General features: G+C 40.0%; 1 protein-coding gene across 1 annotated transcript in view; it reads left to right on the forward strand.

Annotated features, from left to right (window-relative positions):
* Nucleotides 1-449: 449 nt before the first annotated feature.
* Nucleotides 450-22,547, forward strand: part of col24a1 (collagen type XXIV alpha 1 chain) — a 111,615-nt gene continuing 89,517 nt past the window's right edge. Inside the window, exons 1-3 of the mRNA XM_084428463.1 lie at nt 450-715; nt 8,527-8,597; nt 17,861-19,131. Coding sequence (XP_084284589.1) covers nt 660-715; nt 8,527-8,597; nt 17,861-19,131 — 1,398 coding nt within the window. The 5' untranslated portion in view covers nt 450-659. The remainder of the gene's footprint in view (nt 716-8,526; nt 8,598-17,860; nt 19,132-22,547) is intronic.

Here is a 22,547-nt window from a genome sequence, read left to right on the forward strand (position 1 = left end):
CGGACAGATCTTATTTTAATGGCTAAATTTCACATTCATAAATGTACATTTTCAGGGAAAACCCCATGTTTTATTAAGTGAAGCATTACGAAGAAACAAAAAGCTCTTTAAAGTATTCCTATTATACTGTTTACCTATACCTTTTTAGCATTTGAAATATTGTATTTGTATTGTTTTTATTTATTTATTGTTATTATTATTTTTTTAATAAATAGTATAGCCGGACAGATAGTATGGATGATGTCAGGCAGTAGCCTAATGAGTGAAATACAACACCGAGCTGGAGATGCGGCGAACCGAGCGAGTCCAGACACATAGAGCCCGGAGCGACTCTCTCTCTCTCTCTCTCTCTCTCTCTCTCTCTCTCTCTCTCTCTCTCTCTCTCTCTCTCTCTCTCTCTCTCTCTCTCTCTCTCTCTCTCAGTCAGGTTTAATACGGATCTTCTGATCTGCTCCCTCAATAACCCCCCTGTCCTCCTCCAGCAGCGCGCTCGGTGTCCGAGGTCTGACCGCAGAACTGAAGCTCTCCATGCGCGGACACGGACACGTACTCGGACTGTGATGTGATCAGGCTGGATCTGGTCTCATGAGCCGGTGGTGTCTTCTGCTGTGCAATTCTGTTTTCGCTTTGAAAACTGCTGCTTGGACAAATGCATACAAATGCATTTAGGAGCTCAACGGACAAGGATTGGACAAGTTTCTCCCACAACGACAACGTGAGTAACTAACTTACTAACTAACTAACTGACTAACTAACTCTCAATCTCGAGAGCCTCAGGAGAACCGCGGTGCACATCACAACACTCTAAAGTAAAATCAGGAGAGAACACGAAAACAGACGCGACTTATAAACGATTTGCATTTATTGGCGTGATTGAAATCGAGCACATTAGACAGACTTTCCTAGATAAATGTGTTCTGAGGTTTTGTGCAAACCATAGTTTTGAACTCCAACTTTACTGACACCAGATTGAGTTATGACATAGGCTTAATAATGATCACAGATCAGTCTGCTTCTGAATTTTCCATATGTTGATCCGGGGTTAAATTCCTCCTGCCTTTGGAGCAAATTTGCACCAGATGAGGAGGCTTTGTGATTTACTGGTTTATTTGTTTGCATTTTTCATCTGTAACTGGCTGTCTGTTTCCTGAAGTGTAGATTTGGCTGAAGTGACAGTGAAGTACGAGTGGATTTTACTGTGCGCTGTTAGTTCAGATCTCCAACCCGACACACAAGAGCAGCAACATTCCTCATGGAGATGAGCATTGACCTCTAACATCTGGACTAGACTCAATGAAATCCCAACAAATCCACACATGCACCTGACTGCGATCTTGCTTATCATATTACATCAAGTATCAAGTTAAATCCTGTTTAGTGGCTTTTGTTGCACTGTGAAAATGTGTTTCCACGCAAAAAAATGATTGTTCTGTTATCATTTACTCGCCCTCATGTCATTCCAAACCTGCATGACTTTGTTTCTTCTGTGGAAAAAGATGTTTTGAAGCATGTCTCAGTGTTTTGGACCTTAGTGCTTTTGATTTCCACAGAAGAAAGAAAGTCACACAGGTTTGGAATGAAGTTCATGTTTGGATGAACTTTGCCTTTCCTGACCGGGTTGCTTTGCTCATAGAAAATCGGGAAATATCAGGAGAAATAAGTAATGGAAATATTTAAAGGGCATGCATTTCTAAAACATTTCATCAACATCATTCTGTTGAGGGTCTTATTGGAGACGTTTGCATGCTATATCCAGTATAATTGTTTATGTCTATTCATGTCTTATCATTAATAGCTGGAAAACTCTGAAAATGACTTTCATGAGCTTGAACCCAATGCAATCTGTTTGATTCGGTCATAATAAATACCATTTTTGACATTACCGTAGTCACTTATTAATGCATAGTGTGCATTTGTTAAATGACCATCCAATCTAGAACCAATTCATTGGACAAAAAGTGTGCAGACTGCGACTTGACGACTAAAAATGACTTTAATGAGCTTGAATATTTCGGTCATAATAAATACTTTTTTTTTGTCATTACCGCAGTTGGTTATTCATGCATAGTTTGTATTTGTTGGATGAGCGTTGATGCACATGTTTAATGCACTCATTCATCCTCCAACCTGGATCCAATTAATTGGTCAAAAAGTCTGCAAACCTTGTCTTGACTGCTAAAAATGACTTTCATGAGCTTGAACCCAATGCCGTCTGTTTGATTTGGTCATAATAAATACTATTTTTGACATTACCGTAGTCACTTATTAATGCATAGTTTGCATTTGTTAAATAAGCGTCCAATCTGTAACCATTGATTGGACAAAAAGTATGCAAACTGTGACTCGACGACTAAAATTACTGTAATGAGCTTGAACAGTTCGGTCACAATAAATACTATTTATTACTTATTCATGCATAGTTTGCATTTGCTGTGAGTGTTGGAGCACGTTTAATGCATTCATTCATCCTCCAACCAGGAACCAAATCACTGTACAAAAAGTGTGTAAACCCTGATTTGACAGCTAAAAATGACTTTTATAAGATTGAAAGCAATGCAATCGGTTTGATTCGTGCACTATTTTTGTCTTTACCGCAGTCAGTTATTCATGCATAGATTGCATTTGTTAAATGTGGATTGATGCACCTTTAATGCATTCATTCATTTTATTGGAAACCAATTCATTGGTCAAAAAGTGTGCAAACCCTGATCTGACAACTAAAAATGACTTTCATGAGCTTGAACCCAATGTAAATGGTTTGATTTGGTCTTAAAAATACTGTTTTTGTCATTACCGTTACTTATTCATGCATAGTTTGCGTTTGGTAGATGAGTGTTGGAGCACGTTTAATGCATTCATTCAGAGTCGCTACACATCCTCCAAGCTGGAACCAGATCAAAACTAGATTCAAAGAAAGAGTCATTATTCAGACGTGTTCATGAGTTCATATGTGCTATGCTAGCATTCACCATACCGTTATTTACAGTATACGTACAGTAGAAGAGAAGCGTTGTAGTCTTTACTGTGAAAAAGAAATCCTAGCAGGGTGATTAAGGACCCCGATATGAAGGGTTTTGTATCATCCTGATGGGATTGATTTTGTAATAATGACCATGGAAATGACTTTATTTGTTGTGTTGCTTGGATTAGGCTCTGAGTTTTCTATTACTTAACTAGAAAGTGCAGATACTTCAGTTCCACTTGTTCTTGATCCAAGCTTGTGTAGAAAGAGAGAAAGAGAGTTTGACAGTGTCGTTTTTCATCGGCATAGACCAGCATGACCAGAACAGCGCTTGAGTAATGTAGTCACTCTCTGGCTGCAGGTGTGAGAAACCAACGCCAACAGGATCGAATATTGGCAGTCGATCAGTGAGCGAGCGATCTGGACCACGCCAGCATCTGCTCTGTATGCCGAGAACACGGCCTTCGCTCTGGCACCGACTGATACGAGCCGAAATTATGCTAGCGGTGGGAATCAGAGCGATCTGCATTAGCCACACCCTCACAAGCCCATTGGCTGAGACATTTCTGAGTGACTTCCTGATTTGTAAAGTTGTAAAGCCGATGCTAAAGCCAAAGCAGAAGATAAATGATAGAAGTGCAAGTACAACTTTACAATGGTTGCTTTGGATAGATAGATAATGTTCAGGATTGTTAAGATCAATTTGAGATCGTTCCTGTAAATCATACAGTTTCTGTTTTAACCACATAGACAAAGTCGCCTCAAACTCTTGTTTAGATTCAGCCTCCTCTGTTTCTTTCTTCCGCTGTTTTCTTTTCTTTTCTTCGACTGTGGAATGTCACACCATCCTCTCGAGCGGCACCCTGCGTTTGCTGTACTCTCGCAGAGAACTGTGGGAAAACAAATACGTTTGAGCAAGTAATCAGGCTGACCAATCAAATCAGCAGTTACAACTAGGGCCCTATGAAATTCACTTTATTTTTCTCCGAATTCTGTGTTTTTCATTTGAATCTTTCTGAATTCCATTTTTTTATGGTTTATTACATTTTAAAAATCAAAAAGGATGTCTAATCAATTGATTTCATTAAAATGTCTAACAAAATTATTTAATCATTACATTTTATTTTTCCAAAAATTAATAATTGAAAAAAATGTCTAATCAATTAATAAACAAACTTGTTTTTGAAAACTTGAAAAACTACTTTTTCATCCAAATTCCGCCAAATTACGTGACATTGCGTATACAGAAAATTCCAGTTTTATGACTGATTCCGTCTGAATTTTCGCAGAAATTATGAAACATTGATATAAATACATGTATTTTCCTTAAAAATGTTCCTGAGAACATTTTGCAGATGCTTTTTTTCCAAAGTACCTTACAAATGAGGATCATTACAAGCAGTTCATCATAGAAAGTGACAAAGGCTTGGGTTTTTAGAGTAATCTCCAGTAGCCGAGAGGTTCAAATGTAGAAAAGAGCCAGTTTGTTCGTTTAAAGAGAAAGTGGTTTAAGATGTGTTCAGAGGTGTATGTTAGATCAGGTGGAGGCTGGAAGCTTTCGAGGTTAGTGTTAGTCAAATATGATTTCCAGATAGACTTCCCTCAGGCCCGCTGGTGTAAGGGTTACGAGCAAAAGTATCTCAACACTGTGACAGGATGAACGATGGATTCTCTGACTCCACATTCTTCTCTGGAAGGATTATATAACCCCTATAAAAGTCCTGTACGAAGATGACGTTTCTTAGCAGACGAATCTTCAGTTCCTCAAACTTGTGACCACTTTAGCATGTTAAGGCGGCTTTGAAAATACTTTTGACAGTTACAGTCAGATTTTTTTTTTTTTAAACAAAAAAGGTTCCTGCCTTTGTGTTTTTTAAATCCGTAACTGTCAACAGTATTTTCTTATAACTGTCATCAGTTTTTTCACTGTTCCAGCCTTTTTGGTTTTTAAATTTGTAATTGTCAATAGTATTTTCACTCTTCCCGCCTTTTTGTTTTTTTAAATCTGTAACTGTCATCAGTTTTTTCACTGTTCCAGCCTTTTTGTTTTTTTAAATCTGCAACTGTCAACAGTATTTTCACTCTTCCCGCCTTTTTGGTTTTTAAATTTGTAACTGTCAACAGTATTTTCACTCTTCCCGCCTTTTTGTTTTTTTAAATCTGTAACTGTCAACAGTATTTTCATTGTTCCCACCTTTTTGGTTTTTAAATCTGTAACTGTCAACAGTATTTTCACTCTTCCCGCCTTTTTGGTTTTTAAATTTGTAACTGTCAATAGTATTTTCACTCTTCCCGCCTTTTTGTATTTTTAAATCTGTAACTGTCAACAGTATTTTCACTGTTCCCACCTTTTTGGTTTTTAAATTTTTAACTGTCAATAGTATTTTCACTCTTTCCACCTTTTTGTTTTTTAAATCTGTAACTGTCAACAGTATTTTCACTGTTCCAGCCCTTTTGTTTTTTAAATTTATAACTGTCAACAGTATTTTCACTGTTGCCGCCATTTTGGTTTTTAAATTTGTAACTGTCAACAGTATTTTCACTCTTCCCACCCTTTTGTTGGTTCCTCGAACCTTCCAGTGATCAGGTCCTAAAAGAGCATTTTTAAGTGTGAAGAACATTTTAAAGGAGTCATAGGGCCCTATTTTAACGATCTGAAACGCAAGTGTCAAAGCGCAAAGCGCAAGTAACTTTGTGGGCGGGTCTCGGCGCTGTTGCTATTTTCCCGGCGGGATAAATGACTCTTGCGCCTGGCGCAAATCTAAAAGGGGTTGGTCTGAAGTAGCTTCATTATTCATAGGTGTGGTTTGGGCGTAACGTGAAATAACCCAATCAGAGCATCATCTCACATTCCCTTTAAGAGCAGACGCGCTTTTTCCTTGGCGTATTGCTATTATAACGGCGGATTTGCCAGGCGCGCGCCAGGAGCGGTTCACAGCCGAGGAGAGCAACGCTCTCGTCACGGCCGTAAAAGAGAAAGAAGTCAAGTCAAGTCAAGTCAAGTATATTTGTATAGCGCTTTTCACAATACAGATTGTATCAAAGCAGCTTCACAGTATTAAATTAAAATAATACAACAAGGTTTGTTTCTAGTGGAATTTATTGATTGATAAAATCAAATTAAATATCCCCAGAATATCCCCAGTGACATTGGGGATCGAGAAACACACCCAAATTAGCTTCGGTTAAACAGGTATATAATAATGTGGGTAAATGTGTAAGCTAGATGTATGATTTTATAATAAATTATCTATCTATCTATCTATCTATCTATCTATCTATCTATCTATCTATCTATCTATCTATCTATCTATCTATCTATCTATCTATCTATCTCGTTTGTAATAATATGATTTGCAAAAATGAAAACGGCTGCTTCTGTGTAGATTAGAGAAAGTGTGTGCGCGTTGTGCACGCGATACATTATGGTCAAGCATGCGCCCTTAAAATAGCCTAATGAACAACGCGCAACGCGCCACTGACTTTAGACTAGGTTTTTTCTGGCCAGTGGCGCAATTGTTTTATGGAACAGTAAAATAGCACCAGGGATTGTTTGCGCCGGAACACGCCTCCTTTTTTGCGCTGAACCGCCCAGGGAGCGCAAGTTCATTCCCTAGTTTAGCGACGTGCTTCTGTGGAGGGAAAAGCGCGCTTTGCGCGGGTGCAAAATAGGAATGAAACATGCGTCGGTGTACAAAGTCAATTGCGCTGGGTGCAAGATAGGGCCCATAATGTTGTGTTACCTTGGATACCCAAATGCTCTATTATAGTATTTTAGGCACTTCTAAAAAAGAAAAGTGGAAAAAAAATCAACACAGAGCCCCTCAGACCCTTATTTCTAAAGGCATTATTGTCTCGCGAGATCTGATGCGATGTTTTGGCTGTCGTGGACGGTCATTATAATAATGCAAATGAGGGGCGCGTTGATTGGTTGCAGGAAGGAGGGGGGTTGACACCGCAGCTAACTGAAAGCTATTTTCAAACTGCATGTTTTGCATGAGTTTGGCTAATAATGTTTAGTGGTATATTGTTTTCATACTTGCATTTAAACAGTTTTAGCCACTGAGCATGGACTCCTGTACCGTCACTACTGTAACGTTAGCTGCTAGTGTAAAACAAAGTCGAAAGATGTGGCTAGCATTCGTAGAGTCCATTCCCCGTGTTTACCTCGAAGGTAACGTTACATACAATAGCCGCATTAGCAGTTAGCTGCTATTTGTTAACCACAGTAGAGCAATAAAAACACAGTCTTACCTTTTCAATTTCTGGCAAGTCCCTGATGGTTGGGATGGCACCTTTTCCCAAACGGAGCTTCGAGGCCAAGTTCGCCTGATACTGCCCCAAATTTGTAAAAGATTCCGGTGTAAAATGTTTAGCACACACACCTAACGATACGCCACTTGAAAGAGTTGTTGGGACAGCGTCATTAAAAATGAATTTCATCCACTGTTCCCTGATAGTTTCGTCCGTTTTTGGTAGATAAAACACATTTGCATGTTGTTTGTGGCAGTCACCCACAGAGCATCTCAGGTGTGCACTCGATTTCTCCATCTTTCTCGAGTCAACTAACAGTTAAACTGAATCTGAGGGGGAGAGGGGCGGGCTTCCCGCGGCATAGGTTTGCGGTGTCCATATTTGGTATATCCTCCCCCGTCTTGACGTCAAGAAGGGGAAGAAATCAAAATCTCGTTTTTTCGTGCGCGTGCACGTGGCCTATTTTACAAACCCCGAGGTAAACAAACGCTTCACTTTTAAATATCGGCTTCCCGGCCAGTGTATAATCATTATGCAATCATAACATACATTGATTCTCGTGGAAAAGTGAAATTTCTACATTATGACTCCTTTAATAATCTAAAGAACCTTTTTCCACTACAAAGAACCTTCAAAAGATTCCATGGATGTTAAAGGTTCTTAATGGAACCATTGATGCCAGTAAAGAACCTTTATTATTAAGAGTGTAAAGTGCCTCTAAAAAGCCACACTTTGAGAACGTTGTTGCATTTATTTTATATAACAAAATGTAAAAAGCCAAGTGACATTGATTTTGAACGTTGAACATGTTAATAGTTAATTTGATGTGCTACACCTGTGGTTTCTCTATGGACAAACATGTTTTAGCAAACTAACCAATCATGCCGTCTCGACTCTTTAGCGCCACCTTGGGTTGAGCCGTCAAACTGTCCGATTCCAGTTGAGCATTCAGTGTTCCTGTTCTGATATGAATCAAAATGTTTTTTTGTGTTTAGCTCCTCTCGTTGACAGGATAATAACCATCGACCGTTCTAAACATCAGACTTCGTTTATAAACGCACCAGATCTCCATCAGCCCGTTCCGTCCAGACATTAAACGCTTTGTTTGGGTTTCATTTCTCATGTGATTTATGGGGAATTGATTGGATGGTTGTGGTTTGCTATTGGCTGATCTCATGTGAGTGACAGGTTGCGCCGCCCACATCATCAGTGAAGAGAAGAGATGCTGCAAGAGGAACTTATTCTGATTCACGATTACTAGGAACAGAAAAATAAATAAAAATAAAGTCTTTGTTGTTGTTTTTCCACAGGAGATTCCTCGTCTTCCTCCTGTCAACATGTGCGGCAGTGCTGACTGCAGAAGAGCGCTCAAGAGCTCAAGGTATACGCTCACCTCTTTACCTTCACCTTTGACCTTTGAGCTCTTAACCTCAGAGTTCTGTCTTTAAAGCTGCAGTGTGTTATTTGCATGCGTCCCAGTTTAATATTCAGAGTTAATTGTTTGTAATCTTTGTTGCGCTTTCAAAAAGTTTGTTGCACATTTTCCCTTTATTTTTGTGAAATCATGATGTTAATGTTTATAACATCTTAATATCTTCATGCCTTACAGTCGCATTTAGCTGACTGAAAATATACTGGAGTCAGCATTTGAAGGGGATCAAAAAAGTTCATCAAAGTTGTCCTAAGACAAGAACGGGTATTGTTATAACTTTGATGAAAGGTTTTGATCCACTTCAGATGTTGACTACTGTAGAAATCAGTTTAGATTTGCTCTACACTTTGTGAGTATACTGTATGATTGCAGATCAAGTTTGATGTATTATATATCCAACTTTATATAGAGTTTACATTTTTGTGATGCATAAATAATCACACAGTCAAGATTTGCTATATTTTGTATCACTCTTTATGTAAAGCGATACTTATACTTCCGTTACTGTTTTGGCTTTTAATGAAAAATCAACTTCCAAGCCCAAAGCAACAGTCTTTCATAATTATATCCAGTTTTAAATCGATGTTTATTCAGAGTTCTTCTGCAAACAGAGTCTTTTGACTGTTTGTTTTCCTGCCGATTGTATTTCTGTTTCTACGGAAACACTGATCTGCCAGTGCGCATATTTTACTGTTAATATGAAACTGAGACTGTGTCAAACGTCTATGTAGATCGGAAATAAACACACAGAGAAAGAGTGATGGAGGAGGAAAGCAGCCGCGAGCCACGAGCAAACCCATAAAACATTTTACAGGCATTAAAAAGCCATTTGTGTGTATATTAATGCTTTTATTTGAGCTATAATATATGATTGGCTCTCATGCAGGCCAATGCATTGCAATCAGTGTGAATTACTGAAGACTTATGAACAAATTAAATAGTGCTTGTTCCTATTGTGAATGAAGTTTACATTTACATTCATGCATTTAGACTTACAGGAACATACGGAGCTTGTAAAGGGTCATGGTAATGGAAAAAATATGAGATGGAAGAAAAAACATTTCTCTGCGGTCCCCCGAGAAACTTTGCGTTCGCTTGCAAAAACTCTTGCGTTTTTCATAGAAACTTTGCATTCGCGCAGAAAAACTCTTGCGTTTTTCAGAGAAACTTTGCATTCGCGCGGAAAAACTCTTGCGTTCGCCGAGAAACTTTGCGTTCACTTGCAAAAACTCTTGCGTTTTTCATAGAAACTTTGCATTCGCGCAGAAAAACTCTTGCGTTTTTCAGAGAAACTTTGCATTCGCGCGGAAAAACTCTTGCGTTCGCCGAGAAACTTTGCGTTCACTTGCAAAAACTCTTGTGTTTTTCCGAGAAACTTTGCGTTCACTCTGAAAAACGTTAGCGCTTGCAGAGAAACGTTGCATTCGCTCTGAAAAAAAACGTTTGCGTTCACCGAGAAACTTTGCGTTCGCTTGCAAAAACTCTTACGTTCGCCGTTAAACTTTGCGTTTGCTCGGAAAAACGTTTGAGTTTGCGGAGAAACTTTGCTTTGCGTTCGCGGAGAAACTTTGCTTTGCGTTTGCTAAGAAACTTTGTACTTTGAAAAACTTTTGCGTTCGCCGAGAAACTTTGCGTTCGCTCGGAAAAACGTTTGAGTTTGTGGAGAAACTTTGCTTTGCGTTCGCCGAGAAACTTTGCTTTGCGTTCGCCGAGAAACTTTGCTTTGCGTTCGCCGAGAAACTTTGTACTTGGAAAAACTTTTGCATTCGTCAAGAAACTCTGCATTTGTTCGCAAAAACTTTTTGCATTCATCAAGAAACGTTGCGTTCGCTTGCAAAAACTCTTACGTTCGCCATTAAACTTTGCGTTCGCTCGGAAAAACGTTTGAGTTTGCGGAGAAACTTTGTTTTGCGTTCGCAGAGAAACTTTGCTTTGCGTTCGCCGAGAAACTTTGAACTTGGAAAAACTTTTGCATTTGTCAAGAAACTTTGCGTTCGCACGCAAACACTTTTGCGTTTGCCGAGAAACTTTGCGTTCGCTCGCAAAAAAACGTTTGCATTCCCCGCAAAACTTTGCGTCCCCCTGAGGAAAATTCCTCCCATCAAATTTTTTCCATCACCGTGTCCCTTTAGGGGCTCTGTAGAAACACAAGAGAAAGGTTAGAAGTGTGTGTGTGTGTTTGTGTGTGAGATTTTACTGTAGAGTGAAGGGAGCAAGTTCAAAAGGAAGGAAATGTATATCAAATACTGTTATAAATATAGTGATATAAATATAATAATGCAAATATACTGTTGTAAGATTTATCAGGAACTATAATTCATTAGTTTAGAAGTGTGTGTGTAAAAGTTTACTGTAGAGCGAAGAGAGGAAGTTCAGGAGGAAATTCGGAAGCAGGAAAAGGAACGTTCAAATGGAAAGAATTGGTGTAAGAAGATCTGTTGGCTGTGAACGTGCTGCTCTTTCTTCACTGAATTGGTCGGCGTGTCTGTTCTTGCGCTCTGAGCGACTCTCTGTCTCTCAGTTTTCTCTCGCTCTAGTCTTATATCCATAGGGCTCGTCTCTCCCGCCTCTGACTGTACAGATGAGATACAGTATGACTGCAGAAGGAAGACGATATAAACGTCTGGTTTAGATGGACTAGCAGGTCAACCAGGTTAGGCTGTTTTTCTCCTGCGGGAAACCCGATCTGAGCTAGCGGGAGTATTTTTGGGCATTTGCCTTTATTTGTGTGAGATGGAGAAGATAAAATAAGAGAGATATTGAGGGGAACACAGGGAGCAGTGATTCTGACTGGGTGATAAATAGCAAAGGTAATATATTTAGATGGCCATCTAAATATACAGTAATTGTGAATATCTCGATTTATTTAAAAAAAAAGGAGAAGAGCATGTCATTGTACTAATTTCACAATTCATTCTTGACTTTCTTGTCGTTACTCGTCAGCTTGTTCAGACAGAGATGTTTTAATAGCGTAAATATAAACAATGACATTACAACACGCAAGTTCATTCATGAATCACTCCAAACGGTCTGATTCAGTGCTTCATTGCAATTCAAAACTATTCAGAGATTCTTGGCATCTCTAGTAAATATAATGATCATATATAGTTGATCGATAGATATAGTTGTAAATATAATGATATAAATATAATGTAAATATACTGTTTTAATACTTATTTGTAACAGTAAGTCAATATTTTTTACATTATATGTGTTCAAAAAGTTCGAAAGAACAACATTTATTTAAGATATAAAGCTTTTGTAATATAAATGTCTTCATTGTCACATTTGATCAATTTAATGATAGTATTGACTTACAACACACACACACACACACACACACACACAAAGATTAGCATTTGATCTTTATCTGAAACCATCACTGAAACACGGATGGTATAAAGATCAAGCGCTTGCTGAGATGCAAAACACATTCTGGCTGCCGTTCAAGCTGACATTAGGAAGAAAAGACTACACATGCTGCTAGAAATAACTAAAACACCTTCAAACAATAGAGGACAGCCAGCAGTAAAGATGTTACACAAGCACACATGAATTATGATTGCACAACATCCTGAAGCCTTGAAGTATATCATTAGAAACCTGCTTTACTATCATTACATTGCATGCCTACAGAAGATTGAAGATTGGCATTGTGTAATGTCTACTAGCAACGCTCAGATTTTGAACTGATAAAATTGGCTGATGAATGTTCTAAGGCGTGCGATTATTCTCCAGTAAACGCACTGCTAAAGTAGTTCCAGGTCGGTTTTGACCGCATTGCCATTCCAGATCACTTCGCCATATGATTTCTGCCCAGGCAAATAAATGTAACAAACAATCGGATAAAAATGACAAACTATTTCCATGTTTTCCGCACTAAATGACCTTTTATTAGCACGCTTTCTGTTCAGACACACACAATAATCACAAATAAATAGTTTGCAAATGAAAAGCTACTTGACATTTCTCCGTATCGAGGTGTTAACATCGCTGTTTTTGAAGCAGTTAAACTTGCTGCTTTGTGTTAAAAACACCTCGGTGTGCATTGTTTTTTAATAATTCAACAGTCCGACATCAATGTAGGTCGCTTTAGATAAAAGCGTCGGCCAAATGCGTACTTGTAAATATTTTTGTAGAAAGGTGAATATTTACTTTAAACAGTATGTGAATTTGCTGTATGCATGGAATGACTGGATGTGCGATTAGAGATGCCTAAATATGCAGAATGCAAAATCCCACAATCCAATGAGTGCTTGTTGCTGCTGTGTTGCTAGGGTGTTGATGTGTGGTTGCTAGGTTGTTCTGTTTGGTTGTCTAGGCAGTCTTTTAGTGGTTCAAGTTGAAAAAGTCTCTTTGGAATTCGGGTCTCTGTCAGTCTTCTTTTTTAATTTTATCATCCACCAGGTGAAAATGATCTGCTAAGTTTAATCACTTAGTAAAGTAAATGGGGGACAGGTTATACTTTTAAGTCTAATACTTACAGTAGTGGCCAAAAGTGATGTCCAAAAGTCATTTGTTTTTGTAGACATAATTTTTGGCCAGGTTGTCATAGAAAGAAATGATAAACCAATGCAAAAACAAGAGAAAACCAACGAAATATTAATAACTGATTATGTTGTAGTCAGTGTATCCTTTTGTAGAACTTGTAGGGTCATTAAAAACAAATATCACCTATGGACATCACTTTTGGCCACTACTGTAATAATATTTTTATTTATCTGCAGCTTGACATTGAATTGTTTGGCACTAAAGATGGCCAGAGTGCAACCAATCACCGCAGGGATGATTTCTCTGCCTCTCTTCATGGTTGTTTGTGATGGCGTCATTCTAAAAATAAGTTATTGGCTGTTCGACGATCTATTTGAACCACCAAAAAGGTGAAAGTTCACAGGGTCGCCCATGTGCAACCAGTCAGAAACATGGCTGGCTGAGCTTTGAAGTCTAATTCTCTTTTTTTCATGGTTGTTTAAGATCCCGTCTGTTTTTAAACCCACGGTGAATCAGTTTTCAAGGCACAGTAGCGGCCTGCGCTGAACTTGTAACTCAAAGAACAGAAAGCGCGAAAGGGAACAGCCGTGACTTTGTGCCTCTGCTGTTGTTGCCTTTTGCTTGTCATCTGTTAAAGCCTGGGCTGCTGAATACATTTGTTCAAACTAAAACAGAAAGTCTGGATTAGTAATGAAAGTGCCTGTTGCCAGAGCAGTTCCTCTGAGATCTCTCCACGGACATTCTCAAGCCATGTAAAAGCTTGTCTGTTTGCTGACAGGAGGACAGACGATCCTGCTCACTTGATCTCAAAAACAGACTTGCTGTAGTTCTCTAGGATGTGCTCTGCTGGCCTCAGGCTATACTTTATGATGCATCCCTGAAGTGCCAGCCTCATCAGCCCTGTGAAGGCCTCATCGACACGACAGCCATCGGCACTGATCCTCAACAAACTCGTCTCCATACCGGCGAGATGACTCCGACTTCCGAACAGATGGAACTGGATAAATATTCTGAATGTTCTGATCCAATCTGACCTGTAATGCTGCCTGGATCATAATCATACACTGTTCGCTCGTTGGCCAGAGGAGAACTGAGACTGAGTCTGGGTTCTCCCAAGGTTTTTTCTCCATTCTGTCTCCTGATGGAATTTTGGTTCCTCCACTGTTGCCTTGGCTTTTGGCTTGCTTAGTTGGGGACATTTAATATTTAACAATATTATTGATCTGCCTTACTTAAGGTGGACGATGACGCAATTGTCTTCTATCTTATCTTATCTATGATAGTATCTTATCATTGTTATACGGATAAAACAGAGGTGATGATTTTTGCTCCAGACAACATTACCCCTAAGATTAGGCAGGCCCTTGGGGGTCTATCATCCTCTGACCGCAGTGACATAAGAAATCTGGGTGTCATTTTTGACAGATCAATGTGTTTTAACAGTCATGATAAGTCTGTGGTTCGCACCTGTTTTTTCCATCTCAGGAACATTGCTAAGATTAGATCTATGGTTTCCAAAAAAGAGATGGAGATGCTTGTTCATGCCTTTATTTCTACACGATTGGACTATTGCAATGTGCTGTAATAAATCTTCTTTAGATAGACTTAGACTTAGACTTAGACTTATCTTTATTAATCCTTTGGGATGACTCCCGCAAGGAAATTGAAAGTTCCAGCTACAGTTTTAGCAAAAAGAAAAAAGAGAAAAACAAAAACAAAAACAGTACAAATTTCAAACAGTACAAATTTTAACAATACAAACAATATAAATTTACATACATATAACATTCATGATCATAAATTATTTTAAAAAGAGTCAGTGTTGAGTCCAGTGTTATAATGATATGATGATATAGTGACCAAGCATAATGTAAGCATAATCATAATCAAGCATAATGTAAGCATAATCGACTGCAAGTTGTACAAAATGCAGCAGCTAGGCTTTTGACTAGGACCAGCAGGAGGTCACACATTACTCCTGTGCTGAAGGCCCTTACATTTTACATTTACATTTATGCATTTGGCAGACGCTTTTATCCAAAGCGACTTACATTGCATTTCACATTAACATTCTTATCAGTTCTTGCTTTCCCTGGGAATCGAACCCATGACCTTGACGTTGCAAGCGCCAACGCTCTACTGTTTGAGCTACCCTTCATTGGCTTCCTGTTGGTTTTAGAGCACATTTTAAAATTTTGATCATTACTTTCAGAGCCTTGCATGGTCAAGCACCCTCCTACGTCCAGGATCTATTACATATGCATACTCAGGGTTCTCAAGTTTTATCAAAAGCTTGGAGTGAGATCACATACGGTTAGGGGAGGAGCCCTAATGGAGCCCCGCCCCCCAATTTTACCCATTGTTCATTATTAACCAGCACAAATTGAAATTATAACAATTGGTAAACCTGATAAATGACAGAGCAATTCATCACATCAAATATACTCTTTAATGTTATATTTCAAAATGACAAAAATTACAAAAATTTAACAAATTGCTCCAAACAGTTTGGAAAAAAATCGTTTTGCATTTTGAATGTGTCTAGTCGAAATGGTATAATGATTTATTGTGTTGTGGGACATTGTGAACAAATGACATATTAGAGTATTAAGGTGTGTGTGTGTGATAATGTAAGCTAGCCAAACTGAGCCAAAGCTTCTGGCCTGTTTGCAAAGTAGTTGTAGAGTTTTTGACTGCATCAATAATAATGTATACGATGGCCTATATATATTAAATGTTCTAGCCTAAAAATGTTAGACGAGCTTTCTTCCAACTTACCTTCTCCATCACGACGTGTGTTCGCGCGATGTTGTTGGTTACCTAGTAACGAACGTACGGTGGCCGAGAATGTTCCGTCAACTTCCGTGTGTTCGCACATCTATGTTGCCTAGTAACGAACGCAATCTGGCCGAGATACGTGCTGGCGGCAGGAAACTTCACTTTGTGTGCCTGCGCCTCGTACACAACGTTATATATAAAGCTTGCAGGACAACTTGGTTGGCATTGCCTTTTTAGCGTGAGAAATACACGGTGTGGCGTGTGAGCGTGTGAACTGGTTGAATTACGTGTGTCTCACGGCCAGTGCGTGAGACTTGAGAACCCTGTGCATACTCCATGTCGGTCTCTGAGGTCTTCAGGCCAAGATCTTTTAACTGTTCCCAGAACTCGCCTTAAGACAAGAGGTGACCGTGCTTTTTGTGTTGTGGCTCCAAAGCTCTGGAACTTGCTCCCTTTAGCTCTGAGAACTACGAGTTCTGTAGAATCTTTTAAAAAACACTTAGAGACTCATCTTTTTGGACAAGCTTTTAACTAACAATTTGATGGTAGTACAGTTGTGGAGTTGTACTAGGTTTGTGCTTGTGTTGTTTTTATTTTATTTTATTGTTTATTTTTATTACTGTGCAGCACTTTGTGACCCTTCTGTCTGTGAAAGGTGCTATACAAATAAACTTTACTTACTTACTTACTTACTTCTAGAAACAAACTTTGTTGTATTATTTTCATGTTATCACTGTGAAGCTGCTTTGATACAATCTGTACTGTAAAAAGCACTATATAAATTAAGGTGACTTGACTTGACTTGACTTGACGTGTATTTAAAGGTGAAGTGTGCAATTTTTCCAATGTTAAAAAGCTTCTGTACTAGTTTGATAGGCAGACAGCAAGTGAGCCATTTGTTGGTTGATTCTCCTGAAAGTGAGACTCTGTGGTGCTATTAAACATTGTTCAGTGTCCCAATCAGCCCGACACAGCAACATTGACTGAACTAATGAGTGTTTGTGTAGGACTATCTGTTGGTCTGTTTGTTTTGCAATTCTGTTTGGTGACTCTAGTGGTGCAAATTTAGTTTAGACAAGTTGACTTCCACCAGTGAAGTTAGTTAATGAGTTAATGACTTTTAAGTTGGGTGCAAATGGGAAAGTCTTGATTAGGAACAAGCTTTTAGCTGTTTCTGCACTTTAAACTGGGATACAAGAAAGTTTTCTAACATCATGTGTGATATCTTTAAATTGAGTCTAAACCAGGAATCTAGAGGGCTGGTGTCCTGCAGACTTTAGTTCCAACCATAACCTTGTTCCTTGTGTTAAGTTCAGGTTGTAACTAAAGTCTGCAGGACACTGGCCTTCCAGGACTTGAACTGAAGAGCCTGTGTCTAAATTAAACAGAAATGACAAGGCATTAGTTCCTCAAAAAGCATCCTTTCTCCTCTCCCTGGCCACTCAGATGCGCACAGACTAGTAACATATGACAGAAAAAGACAGAATTGTCTACACTGAAAGAGAAAGGGAGAAAAGAGATGTGTGGTTTGAGACCCCACCTTCCTCTCGTTCTCTCTCTTCATCTGGACCACAGATGCTAGGACTATGCAAGGGCTTATGGGTAATTTGTGATATCATGATGTCAAAACACATTCATACCATTTGTGTGGTTCGTATCATAGAGGGCCTCAAATTCATAAAGGGTTTTATGGTGACTGTCAACCAAATTAAATCATTTAACAGATAAATTAAATTTGTGGCCTAGAGGTTAGTGCATGGAGTTGTCACTAATCCTTTAGATTAGAGGTTTGAACAAACTTGGGACACTCTATCATCATATTAAAACCACCCTGAATGCCCTGGCAAAACCCACCACACAACAACCTAGTCTTTATTGCAGTGTCTACCTTGCCATACCCTGCTTACCTTATTGCTTACAATTGTCTCTCTCTTTCTCTCAAGGTGTAGATCTTATTCATCAGCTGGGCCTTTCCGGTCACAGAGACATACACTCTTCCGGGACAGCTTACCTCACCTCCCTTGCTTCATCTCTCTCAATCCTGCCCCCTGGTGTTGGGGTTATCCTCGGACGAGATGCCCTCATTGAGGCCCCATCGTTGGGCTTGCTCCCCGCAGGCGTGGAGGAGGAGTTTTCCATCATAGTGAGTTTAAGCTCCTGGCGAGCGAACAATGCCTTTCTTTTTAGTATCCGTGATGGCAGGGACAGACTGCAGTTCGGCTTGCAGCTCCTGCCCGGCAAAGTAGTGGTTTACACAGGCGAGAAAGCGTCTGTCTACTTCAAGTACGATGTGCAAGATGGACAGTGGCACTCCTTCTCTGTGGGGGTTCGGCCACGCTCCGTATCACTCTATGCACGCTGCGGGGACGTGCAGTACAGCGAGGAAACACTGACACGTTCGCAGACGCTGCGCTCTGAAGGCCGCCTCTCCGTGGGTAGGATGGACTCCAGGGCTGTGCAGTTTGAAGGAGCATTGTGCCAGTTGGATATCTACCCCTCTGCCCAAGCTGCCACACACTACTGCGACTATGTTAAAAAACAGTGCAGACTGTCCGACACCTTCCGATCTCTGTCAGGGAGCACAGAGTCTCACTCCCCATCAGTTTCACCTTCCCCAAAGTTCCACCGCAGCTCTTCCGAATCACACACTCAGAGATTTATCCCCACTCTTGCTGATCACTCCACTACGGCCACCAACTCTATTCCCACGGCACTTTTTGACCAGCTTTCAACCACAAGCTCTCCTATATTTCGCACCAGCACACCTAGACTAATAAAAACATCTCCGAGGCCCATCAATAAGGTGCAATCCCTGGCCTTTACTCTGGAGACTACCACCAGCAACCCAGACAAGAACCTTGACGGTGAAAATAACACAGAGAATAAGCCACTTCTTAAGAAGCCAAGAGCAACTCGGGCCACCCCGGACTTGATCACCATCATCAAGCAGAAAGAGGCCTTCAGGAATGATGGTAGATCCCACCAATCTAACAAGGAGCTTCTGCAGGCCAAGCTTAAAGTGAACAGCACCGTCCTGTACCGTGAAGAGAGCAGCTATAACCTAGTGGACCAATCCGAGGAACAGGTCCAGGAGGGGATGCACGACGCAGAATACTCGGAGGGTTATGGATATGATGACTATGGTTTCGAAGAAGACGAATATTTCTTTGACTATGATGGATTTGTTGGTCCTAAAGGAGAACCGGGTCCTCCAGTAAGTACTCTCTGATTATCTTTCTCATGTTTTTGAACGACTTCCATAATCTTTATAGTGCAAAATCAAGTCGCTGCAAGCCAGAGCAAAGCTCTGCTTAAGAATGTATCCAAATTACAATGCATAAGAGTTCAAGCTAATTTATGGGGTTTTCTTGGGTAGTATAAAAAGGTCTTTGAAAGAGCATGCACTTGGCTGTCTTTCTGTGGATTATATTTGATCAGGAGTCTACTGGGCAAGAGAACAAGTAAATTATTTGTCAGTGACAGGTAGTGATTTAGAAGCGAGATGATAGTTCGTTTTTGTCCTCCCGGACTCACAGGTGGTTATAATAGCATGTTTCAAGTTGCCGCCGGTTGCCCATGCTGTAATTTGACTGATGTGCTAATTTACACCTATTTGTAATGGGGGTTTGCATCACCTAGCAACAAAGAAAGGTTCATGTAATTCTGCTTTCAAAGTCATGTCAGAATAATCATGTTTACGAGATGAGTGCACACAAATGCCACCACAGTGTTGTAATCAGTAGTGGGGAAACTCTGTGTTTTCTTTCCGAGCTAGAGGCGTATCATTGATGGACATCAAGATAAGCTGTAATGGTGAATGTTGATGGTACAATTCAGCTCGTGTACTGTTGATGAACAGATAAAACTATTTAGCCACTTTCTGAGACTGAAATTTGGTGAACCTACATCTCCCATCATTTTGGTCAGCATGCAATTGATGATCGCACCACCTGACTGACAAGGCTGTTTTGGCTCTAGTGTAACGCTTCCCATTTTTGTTGGATAGGGAAAAGGAAAAGTAATTGACATTTTCCATAGTGCCAATTTTATTCTGACCAAAATCACTTCCCAAGAGGATTTTAAGGCAACATAATATTAAGAGATTAGCAAATCTGTCAAAAATGATTAGCTCTTGATTTGTCCGCTATGCTATACTAGTACAAAATGATTTGATTTTGTGTGCAAATTAAGTTTAATGTATGCATTCCATTGTTTGTGTGCTGCCACAGAGAATGCTAAGAAATGTAGCTTCAGCTCATTGGCTAAAGCACTATGTGTTAGCACTAGCTTAGCTCTTGCATAGCTCTGCTCCTTATCCAATCGTTTATCACTGTTAGCTCACAAAGCAGTCTTTTATAGCATGAGGAACAAGACTTTACTTAAAGCAAATTCTAAATTTAGCAAAGTACATGAAATAAACTCTCAGCAGCAGAGCTGCAGGGTGGAGCGCAGTAGTTGATCAAGTGTAGGTCAGTAGGCCACTGTGAACCTCAATTCCAGAATCCCAGAATATATTTAATTACGCCAATAAAACGAACGCTTATATGAGCCAGATGCAGATTATCGTTTTGGAAAAGATTATGAAGACGCCGCAAAGCTTCTCTGAAGTCATATTTTATTCATGTTCAAACAGTTTCTTGCACAATTAAGGTATTTGCATACGTGGTTTGTGTGAGAATATGTGGATCTTTCATCCACTGTCTTTGTGGATATTTTTGTTGGATTTCACCCTAAGTGCTCTCACTTGGCTGAGGGATAACCGTGCATTCCTCTCTTGGAAGAACTGGGGGAGGTAAACTCACCAGCTGGGACTGTCCAAAGTCAGCATTTCATTGCACTTTCCTCTCCTGTTGTAAGTCTAATTATGCCTTGAAGGTACAAATCAGTGAATTAGATGGATAGCTTCAGTTTTGTTTCTGTAGCACAGCAATCAATTTATTCAATGTAATGTAACATTCTCATTTTCCACTAGATATTTTCCTCTACATCTCGATGTCGGCACGCTCTGCATCAGCTGACCACTAAGGAGCGAATGTACAGTGACGTGAACATAACTGCCAGATTCAAACTGTGCTTTCGCTCTATGGCTGGCGCTGAGCCAAAGACGGACGCGCTCAGCGCTTGTCATATGTCACAACTATTCAGTGTTTTTGACCTCATAATGATTATTTTAGGTTTCAGACATTTAAATACAGATAATTTATAGCAAAACAATAAATGTATAGTTTGTAAAATACACAATGATGTCTATGGAAGCAGCAATAACAATCCATTCAAATTATATTTGCCGACGTGTTTTATATCAGATACACAGTGTAAGTAACTATAAAGTTTACTCTATTCTTCTCCCAGTTCACCGGCCACTTACTTTCATGTATTGTGGGAGGAAATGATGAATTCACGTGCTGTAAATTAATAAATCCAACAGACAGGAATCTCTGAACTGCGGCACAAACAAACATGGCGGCGCGCATTTCACTTTACAGATCAAGATCATTTATAAAGGTTTTTAAACGACAAAACAAACTCACTTGCACGTATTTGAGAATCGGAATAGAAGATAGATGATGACATGGTAAGCAAGTTTGTTATTATCAGAGAATGTCTAAAAAGGGGAGAAATTCCACTCTCAGTAAACTTCCGGCTTCTGAACTGGTTGCTGTTCCACTCTGGCTCCACATGAGGGCGCTCACAGGACGAGTGCAGAATGAATGGAGGTCTATGACGCTATACCCCTCAAAATCCACTTTTCTCAGGATATAATTTTTTGTCTAGTAATTTGAATGTTGTATTCGAAAGGAGATGCAAAGAAACACATTGCTGGGTGTTAGATTTTTTAGAGTCACTTATTTGCTTTAAAAAGTCTTTTAAAATGTCAATGACGTCATACACATCGTACGACCAGAGATACTGCTTTACGGCAATCCTTCAGTCACTTTGGTGCTTTCGCGCTCTGCACTTTCTTTTTGAGGCATCGACAACACAGCTTGACACAGGTAAACACACACAGCTGACACAGGCAAACACACACAGCTGACACAGGCAAACACACACAGCTGACACAGGCAAACACACACAGCCGACACAGGTAAACACACACAGCTGACACAGGTAAACACACACAGCTGACACAGGCAAACACACACAGCTGACACAGGCAAACACACACAGCTGACACAGGCAAACACACACAGCTGACACAGGTAAACACACACAGCTGACACAGGTAAACACACACAGCTGACACAGGTAAACACACACAGCCGACACAGGGAAACACACACAGCTGACACAGGTAAACACACACAGCTGACACAGGTAAACACACACAGCTGACACAGGCAAACACACACAGCTGACACAGGTAAACACACACAGCTGACACAGGTAAACACACAACACAGCTGACACAGGTAAACACACACAGCTGACACAGGCAAACACACACAGCCGACACAGGGAAACACACACAGCTGACACAGGGAAACACACACAGCTGACACAGGCAAACACACACAGCTGACACAGGCAAACACACACAGCCGACACAGGTAAACACACACAGCTTGACACAGGTAAACACACACAGCTGACACAGGCAAACACACACAGCTGACACAGGCAAACACA

This window comes from Rutilus rutilus, assembly GCF_951802725.1.
Source record: "Rutilus rutilus genome assembly, chromosome: 13".
Lineage (NCBI taxonomy): Eukaryota > Metazoa > Chordata > Actinopteri > Cypriniformes > Leuciscidae > Rutilus > Rutilus rutilus.